At 40.0% G+C, this 25,737-nt stretch overlaps 1 protein-coding gene across 1 annotated transcript; it reads left to right on the forward strand.

Moving 5' to 3' along the window:
• Positions 1-13,147: 13,147 nt before the first annotated feature.
• On the forward strand, positions 13,148-25,308 carry LOC124596316. The gene is made up of 3 exons (XM_047135417.1): positions 13,148-13,203; positions 21,936-22,163; positions 24,993-25,308. Exons 1-3 carry the CDS (start codon positions 13,176-13,178, stop codon positions 25,052-25,054), a joined length of 318 nt encoding a protein of 105 aa, XP_046991373.1. The 5' UTR covers positions 13,148-13,175; the 3' UTR covers positions 25,055-25,308.
• Positions 25,309-25,737: the final 429 nt, after the last annotated feature.

The raw sequence follows: 25,737 nt of genomic DNA on the forward strand, positions 1-25,737 counted from the left end.
ATGGGGGGTAGTTGTACCGCCACTATGTCCATGTTTAGAATCCGAGTCAATAACGATTGTTTAAATTGCACGCGAACCTCGACGACATTGTGGTGATGACTCTCGGCGGCCAACGGGCCCGCTGAAACTACTGCCAACCTCTGCTGCACAGACGCGCAGTATCTTTGGCGGGGAGGGGCCGCACCTTGGAGGTGCACCGGCACGAGGAACGAGATCTACATCTACATCTACATCTACATTTATACTCCGCAAGCCACCCAACGGTGTGTGGCGGAGGGCACTTTACGTGCCACTGTCATTACCTCCCTTTCCTGTTCCAGTCGCGTATGGTTCGCGGGAAGAACGACTGTCTGAAAGCCTCCGTGCGCGCTCTAATCTCTCTCATTTTACATTCGTGATCTCCTCGGGAGGTATAAGTAGGGGGAAGCAATATATTCGATACCTCATCCAGAAACGCACCCTCTCGAAACCTGACGTGCAAGCTACACAGCGATGCAGAGCGCCTCTCTTGCAGAGTCTGCCACTTGAGTTTATTAAACATCTCCGTAACGCTATCACGGTTACCAAATAACCCTGTGACGAAACGCGCCGCTCTTCTTTGGATCTTCTCTATCTCCTCCGTCAAACCGATCTGGTACGGATCCCACACTGATGAGCAATACTCAAGTATAGGTCGAACGAGTGTTTTGTAAGCCACCTCCTTTGTTGATGGACTACATTTTCTAAGCACTCTCCCAATGAATCTCAACCTGGTACCCGCCTTACCAACAATTAATTTTATATGATCATTCCACTTCAATCGTTCCGCACGCATACTCCCAGATATTTTACAGAAGTAACTGCTACCAGTGTTTGTTCCGCTTTCATACAATCATACAAATAAGGATCCTTCTTTCTATGTATTCGCAATTCATTACATTTGTCTATGTTAAGGGTCAGTTGCCACTCCCTGCACCAAGTGCCTATCCGCTGCAGATCTTCCTGCATTTCGCTACAATTTTCTAATGCTGCAACTTCTCTGTATACTACTGCCTCATCCGCGAAAAGCCGCATGGAACTTCCGACACTATCTACTAGGTCATTTATATATATTGTGAAAAGCAATGGTCCCATAACACTCCCCTGTGGCACGCCAGAGGTTACTTTAACGTCTGTAGACGTCTCTCCATTGATAACAACATGCTGTGTTCTGTTTGCTAAAAACTAATCGCCGCTACCCTCCACTCCGTGGGTGACATCGTCCGGCGGACTGCAAGCTGCCATTCGCTGGGGCGGGTCGGGGGCACCAACTAGCGACCTCCCGGGTAAAGAGCAATCTGCGGTCTCTCACGAATATGCCCTGGCTGCTAAGGCTTACTACAACGATGACGGCCAGTTATTTTCCCTTGGGCGCTGTACGTGGGGTTCAAAATTTGTGCTTGAGGGCGCAGCCAGACACGTCCCAGGCTACCAACGCACATACACGCAGGTTAATGTATCGCGGCGAACCCTTAGCCGCCACGAGGGTAGGAGCGCTACTTATGCAACGCTGGGTGGCTGGACGCCGATGCAGCAAAACGCCATCACTGTGATCAGTGGGAGGCCTGCTGTTTAAATTCTATGCATTAAAGTCAACGAAACATTTTCCGGTTTTTCTATGCATTCGTATGCGTAAGTCACCCCTCTCTACCAAACCGTACCTCTGTGTCGTTCCGACAACCCCTGAGCGCTACAGGACGGTTGTGAAATATCATGTTCACATGCAGGTTGTGTTCCAATCAATAATGATTGTTGTGAGTTGAAAATAACTTCACAAGTGAAGCTAGATTCGTCAGTCCATCCCACGTTACTTTTAAAATGGCCTATATCTTTCAAATGGTGCTGAATCCATTCAAATAACTATACTCTTCCATTTCGGTCTTCTGGCCACTGGTGCTGAATTAGCTTGTTATGATACAGAAACAGGTCATTGTGCATCACTTCAAAAACCCGTTTTTCACATATCTGGAACAACGTTTGGTGATGTAGTAGAATGGTTTCAGGAACTGCGTTATCTGTAGGAGTAGTTTTCGTCCTTGGAAGGCCACTGTGCATTACTTGTATATGAAGGTTACCCGTTTCCCAGAAGACTGTGCTTCAGGTGACGAAAAGCATTCTCTTCAAGATGAAGTCTTCTGTGGTACTGTGTAGCATATCCACGAGCAACAGCAGCCTATTGATCGGAAACACTCAGCAACAAAAACATATTACGATATTTATCTTTTGTGGCTTTCATCGGGAAGCTGCCCTACATAAACTTGACAGGAGCAGTCATGGTTGCCCACTAAGCAGTCAGTAGACACATAAATGCCGGTTAATTTATCCCCCTCTAATGCCATAGGCCACTATCATTTTGTAGGTCATTGTCTTGTGTTCAAATAATGCCCAACTTACAAACTACGATAGCTGGGAAAGGGAATCCAAAAAATGAAAATGAAACCTTAACAAGATTTGAACAACGGCTCTATGGGGGTGTAGGTTTGATGTTTCACCAGACCACTCAGTGACCTGCAAGGCCTGGCACGGTTATGTGGGATGACACACAGTCCTCTTTACATTCCGATGCCCTACACGACGTGACAGTGTTGATAGCTCCTCGTTTTCACGAACTAAGTGGTTTCTAAACGGACACGATCTTGAAAGATAAATTTTTGATTGGATTCTGATTAAAGATTCGCCTGCTGGTATCTATTCGTCACCCTGTATGTTGATTAAGAAAGTTAGCCAACAAGAGTATGTAATAACAATTACTGAAACTACAATCGGCTACAAAACAAGAGTGTTGCTCAGTGGGAGTTTTTGTTGTTTACGTTACGGTATGAAGGAGCTCTACAAGCCTCTTTAGGTCTCAGAATGAGTCGTTTTAACTGATCCCTTTATCCACTCAAGCTCAGACCACTATTTTCTGTTCTCCGTCGTTCTGTTCAGTGCCTTCTTAACAGTTATATGGTGTAGGAATCTAATCTTCGGCATTATTCTGTTGCACCTCATTTTAAAGATTAGTGTTACTTGCTTGTCTAAACAGTTTATTGTCCATGTTTCACTTAAATACACGGCTACACTCCGAACAAATACTTTCACGTAAGATATTCTACACTTTAATTTAGAATCGATGTTAACATATTTCTCTCCTTCGAAGACTATTGTCTTGCCATTGCCAGTCTACATTTTATATCCTCTCTAACTCGGCCACCGTCTTTTTATAGACATCTGCATTTTTGTATCTTCTCCATTTGTCAAATGAATGCAGTATCGGACCTTAGTGTATCCCAGCGTATACAATCTTCAAAAAACTTACAGAAATACAGGCGGGAGACATCTTTGACAACCCCTAATATTTCTACAGAAGCACTGATGCCACTTTAAGAGAAAACTGCAAAAAGTAAGCGCTATGGAAACGAATTTAATAGTTTGGTTTTCGCTGAAAGTCCGTAAAGATAACACACACACTGTCAGCACTGCCGCCAACACAAGTATGGCCGTCGTCATGTGACCGAACCCGCCGGTTCCACGTGTGACCGATTCGTAGTATTAAATAATTCTCGTACTAAATCACGCGTATTCCTATTGTCTTTATGAAATGTACACCACTGGCCATTAAAATTACTACACCACGAAGATGACGTGCTACAGACGCGTAATTTAACCGACATGAAGAGGATGCTGTGATATGCAAATGATTGTCATTTCAGAGAATTCACACAAGGTTGGCGCCGGTGGCGACACCTACAACGTGCTGACATGACGAAAGTTTTCAACCGCTTTCTCATACACAATCAGCAGTTGACCGGCGTTTCCTGGTGAAACGTTGTTGTGATACCTCGTGTAAGGAGGAGAAATGCGTACCATCCCGTTTCCGTCTTTGCTAAAGGTCAGATTGTAGCTTATTGCGATTGCGATTTATCATATCGCGACACTGCTATGAATTACTTACTCCCTTCTTTGTACATCTCCTTCAAGTTCCTCATCCTCATCGCTTTCTCTATAGAGAGATGTTTAACCTAACTTTTGTGGTGTTTCGATAACTTCTTCTACAATTAACGCGAACTTACTTTCATTGGCTGTACACAGGTGAACACTGCCTACAGCTTCGATTACACCTGGAGGAAAGATAAATTCATCATAACTACTGCTTTCAGCTTCGTCAGTCTCTGACAGGAGCCCGTTTTTGCTATCTTTCTCTTTACAAGGTGCTAAAAATTCAGCTGTCACCCTATATATCTCTTGGATTTCTTCGTCCTCCTCTAACAATTACCGCCAGAACCGTACATGTTGCTTTCCTCCTCCTGTGTATCACTACTTGTTAGTTGAACACCATCGACTTCAGCGACACTACAGTCAGTTGCTTGCGTGTTTTGGTCGCCAGTTGGACAGTCAACCAGATTATCATCACTTTCGGAATCACTAGCATCATAGGGAACATCCTTTTCTACTGACAACTGATCACAATAGGAATTGGTTTCGTACTTCAGTTCGTGGATCAGGGGCAGTTCCACCTCCGAAAGTTGCCTCCTTTGGGACAGAATGCAGTAATTGTTGTTTAAATTCGTAGAATGGGATTATCTCGTCAAAATTTATTTGTGTATGCATCTTTGTGCAATACATTTTCCCTATTGAGGGTAGCTCCCCTTCCCAGTCACTACGTCTCGTATTCTGCTCAACCCTCCCATTTTTCAACTCATCATACATGTAACAAAGTTCCCCAAAATACGCAACATCATCTGACTCGTCCTCTATTAGGCCATGATTGCTACGCGAAGCAGCAACATGACCCTCCTTCAGTAATGGCAAAATACCTTGTCTTTGATCCAAGCTCTTCTCCTACGACTTTTTACATTACCCGTTCCGTTTGGCTATGTTCACCCTTCATTACTTGTTTGTCAGTAGTCTGGTTTGCCACACTATGCTTCTGTACACCGACAGTCACCATTACATTGCCACTGCTGGAAAATGTATTTACAACACGGTAACACTCGACTTGCCTACTTCGGTCTCCTTAATACTTCCGTGGTCGCTGTCGTCTTTTGTTGAGCCAGTTCCGTTCCTCCGAGCCTGGCAGACCAGAGATAAGCGCGGGCTTTGGTTTTCCTCATCGGCACTTCCATTATTGTTGAAGTTACCTCGACCACATCCTCTACCATGACCTCTACCACGTCCTTTGATCACATTTATCTGATGACCACCTCGGCCTCCTTTTTCCGATGAGTTCTGATATCTTGAAGATCGATTGTCGCGTGTTTCGCGCCATCGATCTTCATCCTCTATTTTTTCCAAGAAATCGTCAAATTTCGTGTGATTGCTTCCTACATAACGTTTGGTTGCGTCATGTAGTTTCTTCCGTAACTCTCATACGATTTCAAACTCCGATAGTCTGTGCTGAGATACACTAATCGTTTAAACCAATTTTAGCAATACTCCTTCATGGAATACCCGCCATTCTTGCGACGACAAATTCTCGCCACAACTTATCCTTCTTTTGTAAGGACCAAAAGTCATCCACAAACTTTTCTTTAACCTGGGAAAACGTCATGTTTGATGTACCCAAGTTTAAACCCCAGTCTTTGTACTACCTACCATAGCATCAATCGAAAAACTGATCTTTTCTCTGTCTGTCATGGCTGTCAATATAGGTGATTCCTGGCTTCTGGAGCCAGCGACAGTACAATTATGGAATAGTTCTCGGTGGTGTGCAATCAGACATAAAAAAAAACTGCTCTCAAATAGAACTCTGTATGAATAAAGTGGCCTTCTCGAATTGACACAATCCCTATAGCAACATTGCATATTTGGCAGGTAGTCATACTTCTAACACCATAGAACCAGAAAGTTTTCTGTACTGCAACTATTTAAACAATTTATTCTAATTTTCCAATGTACTTTAAAAGAAAAACACAATCGTTGAAACTCCCATAACCGTCACCCGACAATAACGTAATTAAAATATTTGATGAACGATGCACTTCATGCTGTAAATCTAGTCTCCAGTGACTCAAAAATTCACCAACTGTCACACACCGCCACACTCGCAAGAACACACAATACAAGACAAAATCAATTGATAACTAACACAAATATCCACTGATCGAAAATATGACTAACAAAAATTGTTTGATTACACATAGTAAATCTATCATGTCGCCAGAAACAAAAATTGATGGTGATGTAACATCACAGTGTAGCTTTTATCTACAGAGAACACTTAAAGCTTAACCTCAGATTTGTTGGATTAGAATCGCTGTTGTCTAACTATTTGCGTATCAAGCCTGACAAGTGAAAATCTTGTCTTATAAGTCTCAGCAATTCTGCTGTTATTGTGAAACATACATCGCTCTAGTAGGAGGGGGTCCCATTAACTTTTTCAAGGTGCGTTCCGATACTTCAATTAAGTGTTCCGTCTCATACGTGAGCGATAAATGTTTCACAATAACAGCGGAAATGCAAAAATTAATAAGACAATATTTCCACTTGTCAGGTTCATTATGCAGCTAGCTAGAGAACGCCGATTGTAAGTGTGCATGGTTCCTAGGTTTGCTTGATTCAGCAATTCTGGAGGTGCTACAGGAGCCCATCGACCCAAATATATTGAAAGACAGGGAAAGATATGAATAGAAGAATCGTAAACCAATACAAGCCATCCTACGAGCATGCGAAAGATTTAGGAATGCATTCCATTTGCCAGAGATTTAGGGTGAGAGAAGAAAATGTAGATCTGGATCTAGCATGCAAGGTTGCTCCAGTCATAAGTTCGTAACATAGCACATCTGTTATGTCTTCCTGAATTTCATTTGAAAAAGTTATTGCTTAATAACTTTCCACACAGTATAAGACAGGTTAGATGTGGAAGTAACAGTCCTAAGTTCCGTAATCGTCATATGTACGTATCATATATATTATTACACAAGAATATGCAATGAGCATTGTGTTGCAAAATTTAGCCTCTGAAATGACTCTTTTTCGACATTTTTACATAATGTGCGTGTCAGTTTTATAAAATGCGTTGAAAGAACAAATAGGTGATGTACAGAAGCTCTGACTTCTGTTAATTGATGTTTTCCATCCCAAATTTCCTTAAAATTCCAGTAAACAGCAGTAAATAGGGATGTTTTGTATTTGAATATTGTTGGGTCATAGAGACCTGATGTATCATATTTGATACATGGGCTACAGCTGCTTTTACTTGATAGGGACCTGCTGTAACACACGCAATACATGACGCATAGATCAGTAGGTCACGTATTTAATGACACTTTTTTTCAAATTATTGGCTCTTAGCGGTGCTAAGAAGTGAAACATTAGGAATTTTCCAATTCTTTTATTTAGAAGTTTGGTTTCAGGTCTGTGGAGGTTAACTGACTGTGGATAACAATGCAGGATATGTTTGGCAATCGTGTGACCAACAAGTTACTTCATGAATGACACAGAATTTGCCTACACGTATCACTTGAGATTTTTGTATGTATTGCATCAAATAATACGAGTGATTTTCACATAATGTGTGAAATAATGTTATCTACTTACGGTTTTGAGCCCATGGAAATCATGTGACTTGGAAAATGCGATTAATCTCGTCTTTCACGTTGTGAGACAATCCTTCGAAGCCAGGAGTGGAGGAGTAAGAGAGAGCACAATGCAGTAAAAATTTCGCCAGCTATGAGTAAGTTGGTTGCCAGGGAAGGGTGCCTGCTTTGGTTCCTGATTACAGTCTCGGTGGAGGATACACTTTTATCCATTTTGTGTCACAGCTAAAATAAGTTAAATTGAAAATCAATATGGAACTTTTATTTATTTTATTTGTAGCATTCCACATTAGCGAACCACTTCATTGTGACATGGGAAAGCAAGTAAACACAGTTTGTTTCTGTGCCTAGGCTAAATAATACCATAATAATTGAATCTAATGCAGCCACGCTGTTTTTATAGATACTTTATGTTTTACTAAAATCGACTTTCGTGTTATGACTATCTCGGTGATATGAATTTCATTTCATTTAGTACAGTATATATTTTCATAGCGTTTTCCGTTACTTTATTGCACACACCATTGAACATCACAGAGAAGTTAAATCTAAAACAATCTGGGAGAACTAAGTAATTTAACGATTCCACACCTGTATACATCTAGTGGCTGTGAGTTAAAGATGTTAAACACAAAATATAAAGACAGGGATACTGATTTTTAAGGACAGGAAGAACCTGAACCTGAGGTGGCTATTCGAACAGTAGACGACGTTCATCTCCAGAGCAACAGCAACACTGTAGTCAAAGTGAGTACGATCTATTTACAAGCAATCCGTCGAAATCCACTGTAATAGAAGATATTGACGACAGCCTATTAGAAAACACAAAAGAAGGCTGTGGGTATCGTGTCTTTAATTCCTGTAGCACACTAGTGAGACACTATAGGCGCATTAAAAGTAAATCAAATTACCGATAAATTGTAAATTGTGCAGCTAGTGAAAGGCAGCTAAAGATCGTTTTAAAGAAGACAGACTGTCCAATTAGAAGCTCTGAAAGAGCATGTGGTATCTCAATGTGATAGAGAGAGGTCGTGTGGATCGACAGTTCACTGTTGGCATCTGCAGATGTGGGCACTAGAAGCGTCTAAAATGTATGACTTGGATAATTTTAAAGCTTCGAATGCTTTTATCGACAGTCTTAAAGCTGAGTATCGCATTTCATCTAGGCATTTTACAAAATTTGTCACACAGAAAGACAAAGAAGACATTAATAGTATTCGTCAGATGGCACAACAGTTTGTGGATGAAGTGAACGTGTTTATGAGAGAGCAGAGTGTGGAGAGAGAAAATGTTTGGAACAATGACCAGAGCCAATTCCAGTACAAAATGTCTTCACCAACAACACTGTCATGCTCTACCCACAGATACACAATTGATATGGTATTATCAATGAGAGACTGATTAATAAACAAGTTGTACATCTGGTTTCAAGAGACAAAAGACACTATTGTCCCATATATTCAAAGGAACTTGAAACAACCTGCCCACGAAACATTCATGCGGGAGCAAGCAAAAGTAGAACAAGGACCAAGGATCAACATGAAACGATATCTAACTTATATCCTTGGCGAACTCGCAGCAAGTGGAAAGAACGTGTTGCCGCATAATTGATGGGGAGGGTAGACGCATCGTACTCGTCGAGGTGCAACTTTTCCAAACAAAGATCTTATGCTGAAGATATTCCACTGTAATCCACAAAACACCACCATCTCTTGATGGTTACATCTTTCCCCAATATAAGCTCTACATCAGAAGGATTGCTGATTATGTAAGACTACAATGTTCCAAAACACAAGCGAAGATTCACATACGTTTGTCAATATACCTTCGCTCTATTATGTACAAACAACTTGCACTATATATGTTGAAAGGCCTGTTTGACTCTGACATACCCACATCATCATTTAAAATTGTAATTAAGTAATTAATTTCACTTTTGTTGTTGGACTGATTGAATACATAAGTGATATTGAATATAGTAACGTGGATTTAGTCAGGTGTTGACTTTGTTCTAGTCTGCATTGTTTTAACCACTCCAGCATCTGCAGAATGAGGATTAGTATAAGCACTATCAGGTGTGTAGGATATGTGTGTTTTGAGCTATATGATTACATTAGGCAGACTATTTTTGCACTGTTGACTCAAAATTCATGTACACTGTCGTCATTGAATTACGTGTTAACATTCTTCCGGTTGCCTATTTACCTTTCACTTAAATCTTGCTACTTTATTTCTCTCTACTAAAATACTACTCTATGTAGAATGCAGCGTTTTGCATGGAAATTACACAGACCACTGGTTTTTCCGTGATCGGGTGTGGCCGTGCGATTCTAGGCGCTTCAGTCTGGAACCGCGTGACCGCTACGGTCGCGGGTTCGAATCCTGCCTCGGGCGTGGATGTGTGTGATGTCCTTAGGTTAGTTAGGTTTAAGTAGTTCTAGGTTCTAGGGGACTGATGACCAGAGATGTTAAGTCCCATAGTGCTCAGAGGCATTAGAACCATTTGTTATTTTATACATGATTTTCTGCGGTTCCGAAAATTCATTGTCAAAGCTGTCCCTTGTTAGTAAGAAGTAGAAAAGTAGCACGTCACTTTGTTCACTAATCAGGCGAAGATGAAGCAGTTAAAGCTCATCAACAAAATGGATACTATACTGGTAACAGGGATGCAGTCAAAGAAAGTCTACATTCGTGACTTCCTGTTCATGTTCTGCAGGGGCTGCAGGAGTAGTACTGCGCGTGCTCTGTGGAAAAGGGAGAGTCTGACATTTGCTGTACCAACAGTAAATAACAAGACCTCTGCAGAAGTTTTCACAGAGTTCATCTTTGTTGACACATCTGTCCACTTATTTGTTACAGAGTACGAGATACTTCCAGAAGAGAAGTGCCAGTGTAGTGCGACAGACTGTTCAGAGAACTCGAGATCATACCGGAATTTTAAGCTTGAGGAAGAGCCCGAAGTGGCTGACTCGCCGGCGGCGGAACAGATTTCAAGCGGCTGTCTTCACAGATTATCATCTACACACATCAGAATTATAACACAAGCTCGAATAAGGACGTGGTGGGAAATAAAAGGCGTCTTTTTTTTAAGGGAACCATGCGGATTTGCGCCTAAAGCCATAAACTAAATCTTCACGATGTTTAAAGAGGAGTAATAGAATGAGATTTGGTATCTCTCCAATCGAAGTGAGAAAGGCTTTACCGTTCTTTATGACGATTTGTCTTCAGTACCACTTAACAGAATGTCGTCTCTCATGATTAGTTCCAGTTAACAGTCAAATTATCATCAAACTGTTTTGTTTACTTTATTGTCAATGTTGTTAATTTCATCTTCTTCGTGAAGTCACTCAAAAAAATAGCCTTACTAATGGAGAAAATCTCTCCAAAAGTCTTTCTCAGACCACTGTAAAAAGATACTAAGTATATAAGTATTCGAAAGAAGCAGTAGGAACGTAAATGGTAGCAGGATACGTGAAACCATAAACTGATATCGTAGTTTGCTGTTTACAGCATCTCTGCACTGTGAAGCTATGTGAATTCTTCTTCATACTTATTCGCTAGTTATAGGAAGAGCGAAGGGATAATTGTCTTGTTACAACACCTTTGGGGAAATGCAGTGCCACTGAAATTGATTATTATCTTAGCTCTGTATGGCTCACAACATCTCTGTGCACGAGGTTCAAATCTATGTTACTTATAATCCGTCTTGTTGCAAAAATGTTAATTCACGTGGCGGGCTTCGGTGCCTCTAGAACCATCTTCAGATCTGCAAATTTCCGTTACAGGACGCACCATGTGAAGGTTGCTGTGTATAGACGAGTTTCTCCTCTAACCGAAATTTGCAGATCTGAAGATGACCGAAATCAGTCATGTGAATAAATATTTTTGCAATCAAGACTAATTGTAAGTAACTTTGTATAACCAGTGATCGCGGTATCCCACCAGACATTATGTCGTTTATTGCAAAATGAGAGGTTAAATGCATTAAAAAAGTTGTTTCACTTCATTGTTCTAAGGACAATGTGATATAATTTTTTCACATGATAGAATGTACTACATATATAACTAATATGCCATTTACACTAAAACCCAAAACAATTAAACATTTCTCATGTTGAATACGTCTGTGTACCTCTGAGGAGGTGTTAGTGAGAAGTGAAGAATCGTCTTTTTCTCTGTGAGTCGTTCCTTGTGTGACTTTCCTCTACCAGAAGAGCCAAGGACAAGGTTGTAATTCGAAACAATTTACACACTTTCGCTTCTAGCTATCTGAGTATTTGGTCTTTAAAATATTTTCTTATTACTTACCCACATTTTTGTGCTCCAGTCTCTTCCTGCATTACAAAATTTTCTCCGCCACATTCAAGGATTTCCCTTTTTCCAAGTCACAACATTGTCCTGTGTTAAATTACTTCTTATAAACGCGAACGACCGACGCAGCATTCCGTAACCGTCAATACTTTATATAGGATGTCTTTCCTAAGAGTCTTTATGTGCCCTTTCTCTAGAGTTATAGCAAATATTTGCCATTTTCGTTTTAATTATGTAGCTAGACTCAATCCTAAAAAATAATGCTCGTCTGGTGTTTCATATGACGGCTAGTGTCTACAGAAGGCGTCGGCTTGTTACCCGTTACAGACAACATGATTTTTTAAGGAGGAGAATTTTACATGCCCATGTGATATAGTGCTCCCAAAATTAATCTAGTGCAATATGTATGTATAACTTGGCATAATAGACTGTAACTAAAGAATTAACCATATATTTCAAATAGATTTAATGTATTATATAGGACTTGAACGTGTAGATCTCGAAAAAATTACAAATGCTGCAAAAACACAGCCTTACGCCCAAGAAAAATAAAAAAATTTGAAGATTGTGGAAACTGCTTCGGTAGTCTCTAGAGTACACTTCCTCATGTAATTCTAAGATTGGTAACTAGACTGTAGTATATAGGTACTTAGGTTCCTAAGTATACAAACCTCTAGGCACAAGTGTTTCCTCTTCAAAATGGAAAGCTATTTACACTGCACGATGGACGGTATAAACGATCACTAACATTTGTTCACCTCCTTTCATCAGGATTCGAGCCGTACTGCATTAAAAGATAAGCTTTATTGAGAGAAAAAAATATTCATTTCGAATCTGTACCTAAACTGAGTTGTACTAATGTTAAAATGTTGATAAGCAATTTCTAGAAACTCGCTTTAATAGAAATTGGTCTTCTCACTGCGGATTGGACAAGTATTGCCAATAAGACGAGTGTGAAAATATCAACTCAATTGTGTTGCTGAGCCGTGGCAGTGGACACCGGTCGTTTCGTTTCCTCGCCTCTACTACAGTGACACGCAAACCAAAAAGAAGGAAAGGAAAAAAGAAGCAAAGTAAACGACTCAGTATGGTAACCAGTTTTATTGAATGCTATAGTTGTAATGTTGATAGTAAGTATGACACAGCGAACGATAACAGATCCTTTCAAGTACAAGGAAAGTCAACCTGTTGCTAGTTGCTGCAACCACAGTTCACGGAACGGAAAATCAGAAGGAAACTTAAGGATAACATTCAATGATGCCATCTTGTGTCTAAATATATATAAACGAAAATATATCGCAGGGAGCAGTTATAGTCCTGTCGAGTACAATGAAAGCTGCTCTGTTGCTTGTTGCTGGTAAGTATTGACAGAATTTATAAACTTTCATTCACGATAAACATCTTTATCTTACCTCCATTTTAGGTGATTTCTCATGTATTAATCCGTGTGAAAAGCTATTTCTAGAGTTGAGGAAGTACATTTTATTGCAGCAATTTGCGACGTAAAGTTCGGAATGGAAAACACCTTAGAGCGTAGGGAGTGTTCTAAGAAGATTTTTTAATATCCTTTGCTCGCGAGCAATGGTACTTCATAGATAGTTGACGAAAGGTGTTTGTGTTGTCTATATGAAAAGTTTGAATGATTTGAGAGTAAGACCCAAGCAATTACAAATGTACAGTTTGGCTGACTAGTTCTTATACACCCATGAGAAGCAAACTAGGAATCGTAGCGAGTATCGAGATAACAGATGCAAAGATAATCATACAAATATTTTACGAAATTACAGATAACAAAATTACAGGTAAAAGCTGATAACCAATATCACGTAAATAAGTACAATATGTATCTTGTTACAGTTTGAAATATCAGTTTGACGATGAGGAGGTTGAGCTCGTTCAGCATATTCGTAAAGCCCCCGCACTTACTGAACAAAACAACCATTCTTCGTCTTCTCCATCTTCTCAGTCTGTCCTATCGATTCAAGTCGGACGAGAAGTACACAGGAACCTACAGACATTGTGCTTTGAGAACCATCTCTTTCGTGGATGAATTTCATTTCATTAAGAAGTTTCCAATAACTCTCACACTCGCAACTGCTTATCCTGCAGCCAGTTTTACTTGGTCGTTCCACTTGAGGTCTCTTCGGGCTATTACTCCTAGGTATTTCCTGGTTTCAGTGAATTTTCGCCAATAGTGTAAATGAAGTGTTGTGGGTTTTTTCACGTATTTATGCGCAGTGCTTTATTCTTAATTACCTTCAATTTCAACTACCAGCGTCTCAAACAATAATCGATCTTCTGCAGGTTTCCATTTCCCTACAGTGTTTTAACGCAGCAACCTTGCTACAGACATCACTGCCGTCCGTGAGATATCTTGTAGAGGTTTCGTCGGTACCAAAGGATCATTTACGTAGAGGGTGAAAAAACAATTTCCTATGTTTTGAAAGATGGTTGCATTACCGAAACAAAAAAAAATCCAATAGACTTTATAATGCATTTCATATTTAGAATGAGCACTTCGTAATCTTCGCTATTATGAAGCTTATCTCGTCTACTGTAAGCTGTTTGCTGAATCGAATCATCATCAGAGTGCAGTAAGCAACTGAGTAATCCAGTGCGACCACATTACATTCTTGTTGTATCATAACATATTACTCACGTATACTCTCCTGTGTATAAAACTGTTGCAGAATAAATATGAACAAAGCGTCTAAATCGAAGATCGATGCTTATCGACGGAATTTTGACAGCGACAACCCTATCGCTACTGCATGAGTGTTTGCTGTGGACAACAACGATAGAAAAGCAAAAAATAAATAAAAAAAGGAAGGCAACGTGCGGCAGCCTTACCGTGGGAGGTTGCCTGAACGAATTTAGAAATCAGAATAAAAGGTTTCCCATCTCCAAAACGATTGAAAGCTACATTTGGTAAATAACTAATGACACTGAATTCACGCAAATACTGGACATCAAAGGTAATGCGGTAAATAAACAGAAACCCCTGCGCGAGGTTAGATGTAAAAAACACGCGTAAAATAAACACAAAAGATGTTAATCTGTGATCAAATAATTTTAATAAATATTTTGAATGCGACCAGCAACACTGCATAGAAACTGTAATGCGTCACACAAACCACGATGATGCTGTCTCTTTGAAAATATTTAGTTGTGACCGGAAGCAATTAATTCTTTATCAGATACTATTCGAATAGTGCCGTAGAATCTTTCCTTCATGGCAACAACCTCTTGCCAATAATAATGTTGTTTAGAAATATGTCATTTACAGAACACAACATAAAATCAGAAAAAATTGCTTAGGCTACAAAATAGCCAGTTTACTTTTGTCACTCAAACGTGTATTGCGCTTATATCACTTTTCATTTCAACTGATTGTCTGCGTTACTATAGCAGTGCTGCACCACATAGAACCGTGGTTACTACAGCTTTCTATTACAATAACCACTTGATTCAAAATGAGTTGTCAATTTAACGGATCCTTTTTTCGTTTAACTATATTCTTCACTTGTGACTTTCTCGGAAGTTATGATGAGAGGATACGACTACGTTGATGGTTAACGCGTTGTGTCAGTAAAGACTGGTGTGACAAGACAATTCTAGTTTTCCAAGAAAGCTACTATTCTACTGACATGCGTATACCACAATTATAAAACTACTCTATGGATCTTACTTTGCGATGAGTTGCATTCAGTACGATGTAATGCTTATTATAATATTCAGTATAGACAGTAGCCTCTTTTTGATTAGCGATAATCTTGAATAAACTTGGCCCATACTGCTTTTTTCGTTAATGCTAAATACTTTCTTGGACCATGTACTACTCACATATACGTGGTCCCTCACTTATATCTTACCTTCCCACTTATTACAACACCAATTCTCGCACAATTTGTCATTTCTGCCCAAAGACACACGTCTGTACAACAACGCACATTGTACGCAACGCAGCACTCCGCGCTTTCTTACGCTTGTGATATTATCGTGACATGAAAAGTATGACATGTTTCATACAAATATAACATCCCTGATATTGCCAGAGTATTTACTACAACTTTAATTATTTGTTATTTATTCTTCCAGCATATATTACAATCTCATTTACGATGGAATTCTCAAGTACATACAGTTTCAAAAATGGTTTTATACTTATGAAATTAAGTAGCTGGAAAATACGTGTGGTACTGTGTCGTAGTTTTACAAGCTATTACATACGACCTGCATTTGTGATCAAAATGGAGTTTGGTGTTTTCCTTGTGAAACAGCAGGCTTCAATTTCCTGGCAATTACAGGGATAAAATGACAACGTTTTTCGTAAGTTGCTCAAAATACGCACCGGTTCTGTTAGAATTAAGGTATCTGCTGCACTTGCAATGAACTGTGAATACGGTTTACAGTATCACGAAGTACACATAGCTCTAAAAGTATGGATCTTAGAGCTCATGTCTTCTGGATATTTTGCTTGTGTTTTCATCCAAACTACCACCTCCCAGACTATGGAATACTTCTACACTGTGTATATTGTGAACAGTTATAGACATATCACAGCTTCTTTCGGACTATCACTTTTGATCCATTAAGAGAGTTCTGTTGAATTATTTCTGAAGTGAATTACCGAATAAAATCATAAATCAGGTCTGATATCGGGTATTCAAAATGGTTCAAATGCCTCTGAGCACTATGGTACTTAACATCTGAGGTCATCTGTCCCCTAGAACTTAGAACTACTTAAACCTAACTAACCTAAGGAGATCACACACAACGACGCCCGAGGCAGGATTCGAACCTGCGACTGTAGCCGTCGCGTGGTTCCGGACTGAAGCGCATAGAACCGCTCGGCCACGGCGGCAGGCTATCCGGTATCCTCGTACATTGTCCACTAAATGACATTTCGGAAGTGTATAGTATGTTGTTCGGAATAATTCAAGGATCGAGGCTTCGATGTGGGCGACATTGCCAATACTGTGATTCCGCGTTAATGAGTACCATAAGACATAAGACTTCAGTTTGCTGAATCAATTTGGTTTCTTACGGAGGACACTTCATTCCTCCAAAACGGTCGTCATCCGAGGGTATAAAAGGGGTTCTGCAACGACAACGAGTTAGGCATTCAATCATGTCTGCTTTTTTCGAGTCGCTCGGAATGCTTTGTCGCACTTTCGAACTACGAGTAACTTCTGCTGGAAGGGGAGAAAGTTGTATATAGGACTTTGAAGACATTTTCTCACATCCAGATACCTTGCCACTACTGAGTCGTTTTAGTTTATATTGCTTGATCAATTACGTCAGTGTCGACTAGGTAGGTCATTTGAGCCCACTCAGCGAATCCACCTTCCGCGGTGAAACAGTTTCGGAAAAGCGAAATCAGTACTTCGACCTACTCTCCTTGATTTGTCGAGAGTGACATAATAAGTGAAATAGATGTATATACTGTACCAATACATGTTAAGATTTTTTGTCAGATCAGCTAGTGACTGTTTAATTTAAATCTCATGGCTGCTTTCAGGTTTTGCTTTTAACAAGGCTCCGAAGTCTTTTAAACGTATATTGAAGCTCTTATTGTGTTGACAGAAACTTAGTAACGTATCACTCGAACTGTGACGGGTCTTTGCATTTCTCTGGAACCTTTTAAGGCACATACAGGTCTAAGATACCGTTTGCAAATACTCGTAGAATTGACCATTTTGTGCTTCACACCCTCGTCATTAAAGGAGCTGAACATTCGATCTTGACAGCTCAAATACGCTGCAGTTAAATTGCTGAGGTCGAATGCTTTGCTATCTCCATTAACATTCTTTTCACCAGAAGCCGTTGAATCTGTATCAGCCCAAAGATCACAGAACTTCTCATTCATAATAAATGATTCGCGAACTTTGGGTCTGTTACCAGGTCATGTAAGAGATTTCCCTATTAGTCGCTTCTGTAACTAAAATGCTGGAGGTACTTGCGAGAAATGGAATGAAATGAGCTTATGGAATTTGTCAGAAATATTGTCCAGAACGGTCTCATACAAATCCAGCCTGTGGCACCAGTTTTAATCATTTAATAACTATATGAATTTTGAAAGCTTGTGACTGGTGTTGCTAACCTTTTACACTGGAGAAGTAAAAAAGCATGACGCTAAGATGTGATACATACTGGAATGCGCATTCAAAACTTCTTGAAGGAATGGTGAAAAGACGACTCCAGCCTTATTTATGCAACAAAGAAGGTACCGCACCATATACGTTATGCTGACTTGGGACAGTAGTCAATTTAGAGTGTTGCAGGAAGCAACACAAGTTTTAGATCATTTCTCTGTGTGTGTGATATTGAACGATTCTTCCCATGCGGTCGTCTGTTCAAGTCCTCATTGTAATTAAAAAACCAGAAAATGTAAATCTTGAAGTGTAGGTTCTGCTATTTGGGATAATATTTTTGGAATATCTACTTAGGCATATCATGCCGCCTTCACAATACAGAGATTGACTCGTGAGTAACACTGCATTCTCAGTGTTTGTTTGTGTACACTGAATTGTAACACAAGACGTCACGTTCTTCGTTGCCTCTATGAAATGTTTTGGTGTGCTGACTGAAAAATTTTCTCATGTGTTTCATTTCAGAAGTTTCCTTAAAAACTATACGAGGGACTTACAAACGTAAGAGGTACTGCCGTAATGAAAAGCAATGAAAAATGCGCTACAAGTCTCTAACTAAACACACTACTATCAAAGGGATTAAAGGAAGGTAAAAGATAAGTACGAGCAGGCGCATAAAAAACAATGTTAAACAATAAGTAGCATGAACAACAAAACAGAGGGAGAATCATGAAACAATTAGAAAGTCAAATAGGGGCCACATTATTGACGCTATGGAAGAAAGCGAGTACAATGAAAAAACTCTTACATTATTTACAGGAAACAACGTAGTGAAACTGACAACAAGTGTACAAAAAACCTGCTGCATAATAAAAACAAACTGCAATTACTGGAAACACATTACTAGATCACAGAGTATAAAGAGAAGTACAAGAGCCCTATAGTTACCATATTGAGTTCTCATTCCAAAGAACAGAAGGAAACATGTCCAGTCATATTAAGAGCAAACTACAGATCCAGCAGTGAGAGGATGTATTGTCTTCTTGGCAGATGCCATCGTGCCTAAGAACATTAAACAGTATGGAGGGGTAGACAGGGTCACAAAGCACAAACGCATATTAGTTTGGATCAATTATGGCATCTATTATGAAGAATCACCGACACGAATACATTCCCAGACAATAGCACTCCCTCACTCATTGCAGGTTGTTTGCACTGAGTCGTTTCACACCGTACACGCCACCCGCCTTATACCCGAACGAGCATAAAACGTCTTTCGCCTAAAAAAGCCGCTCAAAACAGGTCCAGTTAAGATACTGGACAGCAATATCAAGCCTTCGTCGCCAATGAACAGCAGTCGACGTGAGCGTACGAATCTGGCACCTGCAGTAGACGCCGGAAAATACCGACTTTCGCTTGATGATTGTTGAGCAGACACTGTTGGTAACCCTTTGCTTTCGCTTGATGATTGTTGAGCAGACACTATTGGTAACCCTTTGGTTCATCAGGGTCGTCTTTTCCCCAACTGTTGTATGCCGTTTCATTCGTACACATTTCCGCAGCTGCCTGTCACTCCTGTCATCTGTGGTCCATGCTGCCCCACTGGTCATGCTGTCGGTTTTGGATAGTGCAGTTTTGCCATATGCAGTACAGTTTAAGCAGGGCGTCAATTGAACAGTTTACAAACTCAGGCGTGCATCCACCCTTGGCCCGAAAGGCAATTATCATACCCTTTTGGACGTCAGATAAATAGTTTTGTTTCCGCATTATGACAAAGACTGCACTGTCCGCCGCGGCGGCCTGGCACGCTTTATACAGCCTCCACTGTTAATGTTGCACCCTACCGTCAGTCAGTGAATATCTCGTGCTGATGCCGAACAAAGGCGGTGGTCACATTACTGTGACGGAACCGTGTAAGTACTAGTAAATTGGTCTTAACGTAAATAGTAAAAGAGCTGTGATGCCTCAATCTTACAATATGTGGAACATCACAAGAAGTTAAGTGAGACTTTCCATGCAAGGCTGTCACTTCTTTGCCCCTAAATTTAATTTGAGTGCAACATAAAAACAAACGAATTCTAATGGTACCTATTAATCTTCTCAAACAAGTGATTTTCAGGAGACTTAACAAGAACAATGTTTTAACGCGTTACGTTCTTTATCTTGACGAGGAGTGAAAGACTGTTGGAGAGTCATCCACTTGGTGATATTTGTGCTTTTCAGTGAAACATCAGCTACAAGATCGTAAAGAGAATTGCTACGAGCTCCTTCAATACTCTTCATTCCTTACTACAAACGGTAGAGCGGGGTGTTTGATGTCAGAACCAATGAAAAGCCCAACTTTTTCAGCAAAATATCTGGCTAACTTTTAGTGGGGCAGAACCTTACTAGAAAGGGAAACATTCGCAAACATAATTGAGTAAAGTACTACTATTGTCAATTTAGTTGTGAGATAATAACAATCCAACAAGAACTTGGAGGACCACTGCATTTGTATATTGGAGCACGAAGTTAAATGCGAGAACTTGTCCGACATGAGCGTAGCGTCTATGTCACTGTTGATTCTTTCTTTTTTATTTTCTGGGACGAGCGGACTGTTCAAGAAATGACCCATTTTTCTGTCATATACATCATAGCCAATTACCGTGTGGGATGTTAGGCGGACAGATTGGATTCCAATACCCACCTTATGGGGAATGATTTCCAATTACAGCATTTAGCTTATAGCCAGGAGAGCACTTAGTATAATTCAATGAAAGTATGTAATTTTGGTAGGGTACACTCAGAACAAGGGATAAATTACTCGGGGCAATCGTACTACTGCACTTATGCCATTGTCGCTACCAGCTGGAGTGGCAAGAGTATTCTACTTTCGTCGAACGGATTTCAACTGCCAGATTCTCCTAGGCCATGTGTCTCCTGTGCCAAACGCAATTATCGTTTGATAGTTCAAGTTACTAACGATTAGAGTGACGTACATACTGCGATGTATTGGTACTACTCTTATGGAGTTCAAATAATGCATGGGACGATATTAGGCACTTACGACATTTGAGCGCTCTTTGTAATATTGGGTTGATATTGTAGGGTCGAGCCTACATGACTGCTTTCTTTCCCCGTCAAAAAATTATGTTTGCCCAAAAATTACCGAAGCATCACTGAGGAATGCGAATGTAAGCAAATACAAGACGCATTAAAATAAGTATTTAAAAGTGGTAAAAAATGTTAGTCTCCTGAAGAATTGATGTAGCTAACATCAAGATGCTAATACAACAATGAACGGATAATTTTTTAGGACAGTGAGATAACTCACATGGTCATCCTACGAATATTGCTTAAGAATGAAACGAAGTAACAAAAATTATTAAAGGCAATAAAGTTTGCGTGATTGTGTATTTTAGTGTTAGTAATTTCCAACTTGTTTATTAAGGTCGGACAGTCAGTAAAAACGTCCCCTGTCATCGATTAAACACAAAATATTCCCCAGTTCGTAAATAATTACAGTTCACTATAGAGTTCAACATATTAGAATTCTCTTAATCATGAGTAGATATGATAAGTTAATGATAATTAGGAATAATTACAAATTAGTGGTGATATTTCCGTCCTATCTGTTGTACTTGCAAACAAGTGTGCATGCTTTCGAGATGCAGTACATCTTCATATATTCTACATAAATGTCAGAAATATCCGGTATTCTCTTACTGTAGCTTCCCTGAATGTAGCCATATGGTTTTCATGTACGTCGAAGACACTGTCGGTCTCAGAACCACACTACCAGACAACATCAGTATCATTACCATATGGCGGACATATGTTTAGCACGTGGCAGAGTTCGTGGTAAGAGTCTTTAGAGTTGCACTATACCTCAGTGTTGTCACGCTAGCAGATGGTGCAAATATAGCACACAGTAGTGTTGCAGTGCTAAGTGGGAGAGTTGCACTATTAGCGATTAGGCGAAATAAAGATCTGTGATTACGATCATTGACTTTTACAGCACTGGTAGCAGTGGTGGAGGTCTACGGACAACAAGAAGGGACGACCACCGTCAGCATCGGGAATGAGGAACTAAGCACCGGCAATATCACGCCTGAGAATATATTTCTGGGAAGGTCGTCCTACACGGAAGATGACGATGATACCATTTGTGTCGCAGCAGACAACAAGTTCTACTTGTATGCTAATTCCCTGAAGCTGTATTCTTGCTACAACCAGCTACCGAAAGGTAAGTTAATTCAAATACTACTATTTTCTGTGCATGATTGACAAGATAGCATTAGACCGTTTTGCATCTTATTTTGCCAACGGTTCTTCCGTGAATGTGAAAACATGAATGAAACTAAATCATCAAGGATCAGTGACTGCCCTTACCGAAATTACGAAATTACATCTCTTCATCATTCTCCAACAAAACCATTCAGAGGAATTTTGCTGCTCATATTTAGTCCACCTTTTACACTAACTTTCTTTCCCCGCAAAACTACTGCATGTTTTTAACTTCTACACACCTTTGAATTCTTTTACGAGGATTATGTCGTGTAACGCGACGTCAAGTTCGAAATGGGCTATAGTTTCAGCATTTTACGAAAAGACATTTTAACAGGCGACGGAAGTTGCCATCTGTACCGCGGTCCATAGCGTGTGCTTAATTTTCACAGTCAATGTGTTGGCAGCGTTGTACACAAACCTACACTAAGTTAAACACTGTAAATCGATAGCTAACGTACACTTTTCGCCGTACCCTGTAGAAGGCCGAAAAGTGGATTAGTGTGTATAAACAATACCCGTCATACGTTTAGGAACATGTAGAAATAGGCTTCTACGTTTAAAATTTAGCGACGCCTTGACGGAGAGACGAAGGATTAGGTGAACATGGGCAGTGATAGGTGAACGTTCTGGACTACATCTAATCGGAAAAATCATGCTAGCATTAAATTAAGGCACACACTCATTCACTTAGTTAACATGTACAATGTAATATCAGAACGAAATATATGCTACTTATAGACGATGACACAGTGCGCTAGTACAACCATTGCTGAAAATGTCCGAAATTTGAGGCATTTATAAATAGCAGCATGCCTCATATTGTAATTAGGATTCAATGAACACTGAAAAAAGAACCTGGTTAAACCACTTTACTTAGGCCAGACCAAAGTATCTAGAAAAAAGGATAGTGAAGTGGCGTTGTGGTAGTACTACTTAAGATTTCAACTGAATTAGAAATTGTGCCTGGATGTGATTTGGTTACCACGAGAGTAGCTGTTACATGAAAGGTAAATAATGAATCTGTAGATGGACATGTCTACAAAACTAGAGGTAAAATCTACATGTGTAGTAAGTTTGTTACTACGCAAACACGACATTATTTAGCTGGTCTTTTCGTGGCCACTGTTGTAAGCAGGCTGATACATTGCAGTCATCAAGAACAGTGGTTAAGGAAAACGCACCTTCTATCGGAGCTTTCAGGACAGCTGTACGTATACTGTGAAATTGTTCATCGTGTCCTAGCAAAATATCACAATTAAAACTCATGATGAGCCGACCGAAATGCCCCAGTCCCAGGTGCAATAATACTGCGGACGATTATTAAACAGAAAGTTGCCTCTCATCTCGCACAAAGCAGAAGCCCATAACTTCACAGGGATCGTGCAGAGTATCATGGGCGCAATTTCAAGAGAATAATTCTTCAAACTCTAACAAAATGTGAATCTTCTAGAGTTGGGGAAAACGAAAGGTCTCACTACTACAAACTTTTGGTCTGTCTCAAAACAATTAACATTTTGGTGATATTGCGCTCTCCACACTTGGCATTCTCTGTGATGGATAAGGGTACGGAATTCATACAGAGTTTCTGCAGGGTAAAATCGTCGTTTAGCATCCGAAGTTCTGACTTTGATCTAAACGGGAGAGATGATTTTACTTCTGTCCGACTTCTGACTAATACTTCCAACCGTAAAACTTTTAATCTTCAGATCTGTTTTAGAACAATCTAGTAACGCTTAAGATGCGTACTACTATTGCAAGAGTACAAGAGAGAACTGAATCTAACATCTCCATTGCCGAGTTACATTGTAGTCACAGCGAACTTAGAGCTTGATGCGGCTCCATCCCTTTTCTAGGATAAATGTTATCTTTGGTGAATTTATGGTCTGGGATTTAACCTTCGTAAATAATAGTTTCTTCAATCGTTTCCTTACGGTTTCTGTTTAGTATCATATGATATTCTTTCATTCACTTCTTTCTTTATGAGAAGCATTAATATTTACATAAAATGGTTATTTATCAAACTGCGAAGAGAGTAAATAATGTTGTCAGTAGCTGTCATCACTGTCAAGATAACTGACTTTTCTATTCCTTTTTGCAACAAAACGGTGTTCGTTATGGGTTCTACAATCGGGTTGTTACAAGTGGTTGGGCGAACGTTCGGACGGCGGAATACCGTTGTTGACGTGTACACAAAGGACAAAGTAAACACATTTCTTCCAGTCACGTTGGATTGTTCCAGGCTTAAGATGGTCTCGTGCGGCGCAGCTTTCCAATGAAATCGCTGACGTGCGACAAAGTTTTACGGTTACTGGGGAACGGCAGTTCTGACCATTTCCAAATCACAAACTCAGGGGTCGCCAGATCAGTTCTCAGCAAAGTAAACCGAGGTCCCTAAGGTTCTCGTCATTTGCCTCGTCACAGGATACATGTGTTGCTTACTGAATGCTTCGCACGCCAGGAGCATTACCCTCCTAGAGGAATGTGATTCTAGTGACATCCTTAAACTTTCGAAATACGCTATAAGTCAGGTTTATTCGCGTCGTCAATCTTCCAACTGTCTGCTATAGTACCAGTAGGGATAATAACCCTGTGAATAGCACACTGTGTGACCCCACATTATCTCTCATACACGATCATAACATAATCTTGTCACAATGCTGAGAGTGAAATTCGCACTATGTAAAAAAGGTGAAGGCTTAGCGTTGTCTTATCACTAGTAAAATTAAACTGCTATGTTATTTTTGTACTTCCTATCTTTAGTAAAGCGCATTTCTCTTCGTTGCAGTTTACGTGGTGAAACCAAAGAGTCAGTGTAAACCATACCTGTCAGATTGTCCCAGGAACTAGGAGTATTGCCAGTCCGTTCCCTCAGCTTGAATCGTCTGCGAGGGAGTGGAGACTAAATGGCTGACCTGCTGACTGAAGACATCTGCTGTCTCCAGAGAAGCCAAGAAACTGCAAGAGTGTCAGAACTTGACAAATTTATTTAAACATAAACAATGGAATCTACACATCCTATTCTGTGTCAGCTTCTGATTACTTCACGACATGCAGTAAATTTCATTTCTGTAAAGATCAGTATTAAAAACATTGCATTTGTATTCGTTTTATCTTTCTGTTGTTTCTGTAATAGTTGTATGCTGACGCAATAAAAGTGTAGTTTCGTGACGTCTACTCTTACACTTAACCAGCAAGAGATATTTCTCTACCTACAGGTTCACGTAAATACTGACAAACCAAAAATGGTTCAAATGGCTCTGAGCACTATGGGACATAACTTCTAAGGTCATCAGTCCCCTAGAACATAAAACTACTTAAACCTAACTAACCTAAGGACATCACACACATCCATTCCCCAGGCAGGATTCGAACCTGCGACCGTAGCGGTCACGCTGTTCCAGACTGTAGCGCCTTTAACCGCATGGCCACAGCGGCCGGCTACTGACAAACAAATGCTTATTATTAATATCACCAAGTGCATTTCATCCATTATTCACGCTGACCCATTATAATCCCAATATCCAGTTCCA

The sequence above is a fragment of the Schistocerca americana genome, chromosome 2, assembly GCF_021461395.2.
Source record: "Schistocerca americana isolate TAMUIC-IGC-003095 chromosome 2, iqSchAmer2.1, whole genome shotgun sequence".
Lineage (NCBI taxonomy): Eukaryota > Metazoa > Arthropoda > Insecta > Orthoptera > Acrididae > Schistocerca > Schistocerca americana.

Coding starts and splice junctions, on each gene's coding strand:
- LOC124596316 (XM_047135417.1), top strand. CDS start 13,176: ATGAAAGCTGCTCTGTTGCTTGTTGCTG. Junction 13,204..21,935: donor TGCTCTGTTGCTTGTTGCTG/GTAAGTATTGAC, acceptor TGACTTTTACAG/CACTGGTAGCAGTGGTGGAG. Junction 22,164..24,992: donor CTACAACCAGCTACCGAAAG/GTAAGTTAATTC, acceptor TCTTCGTTGCAG/TTTACGTGGTGAAACCAAAG.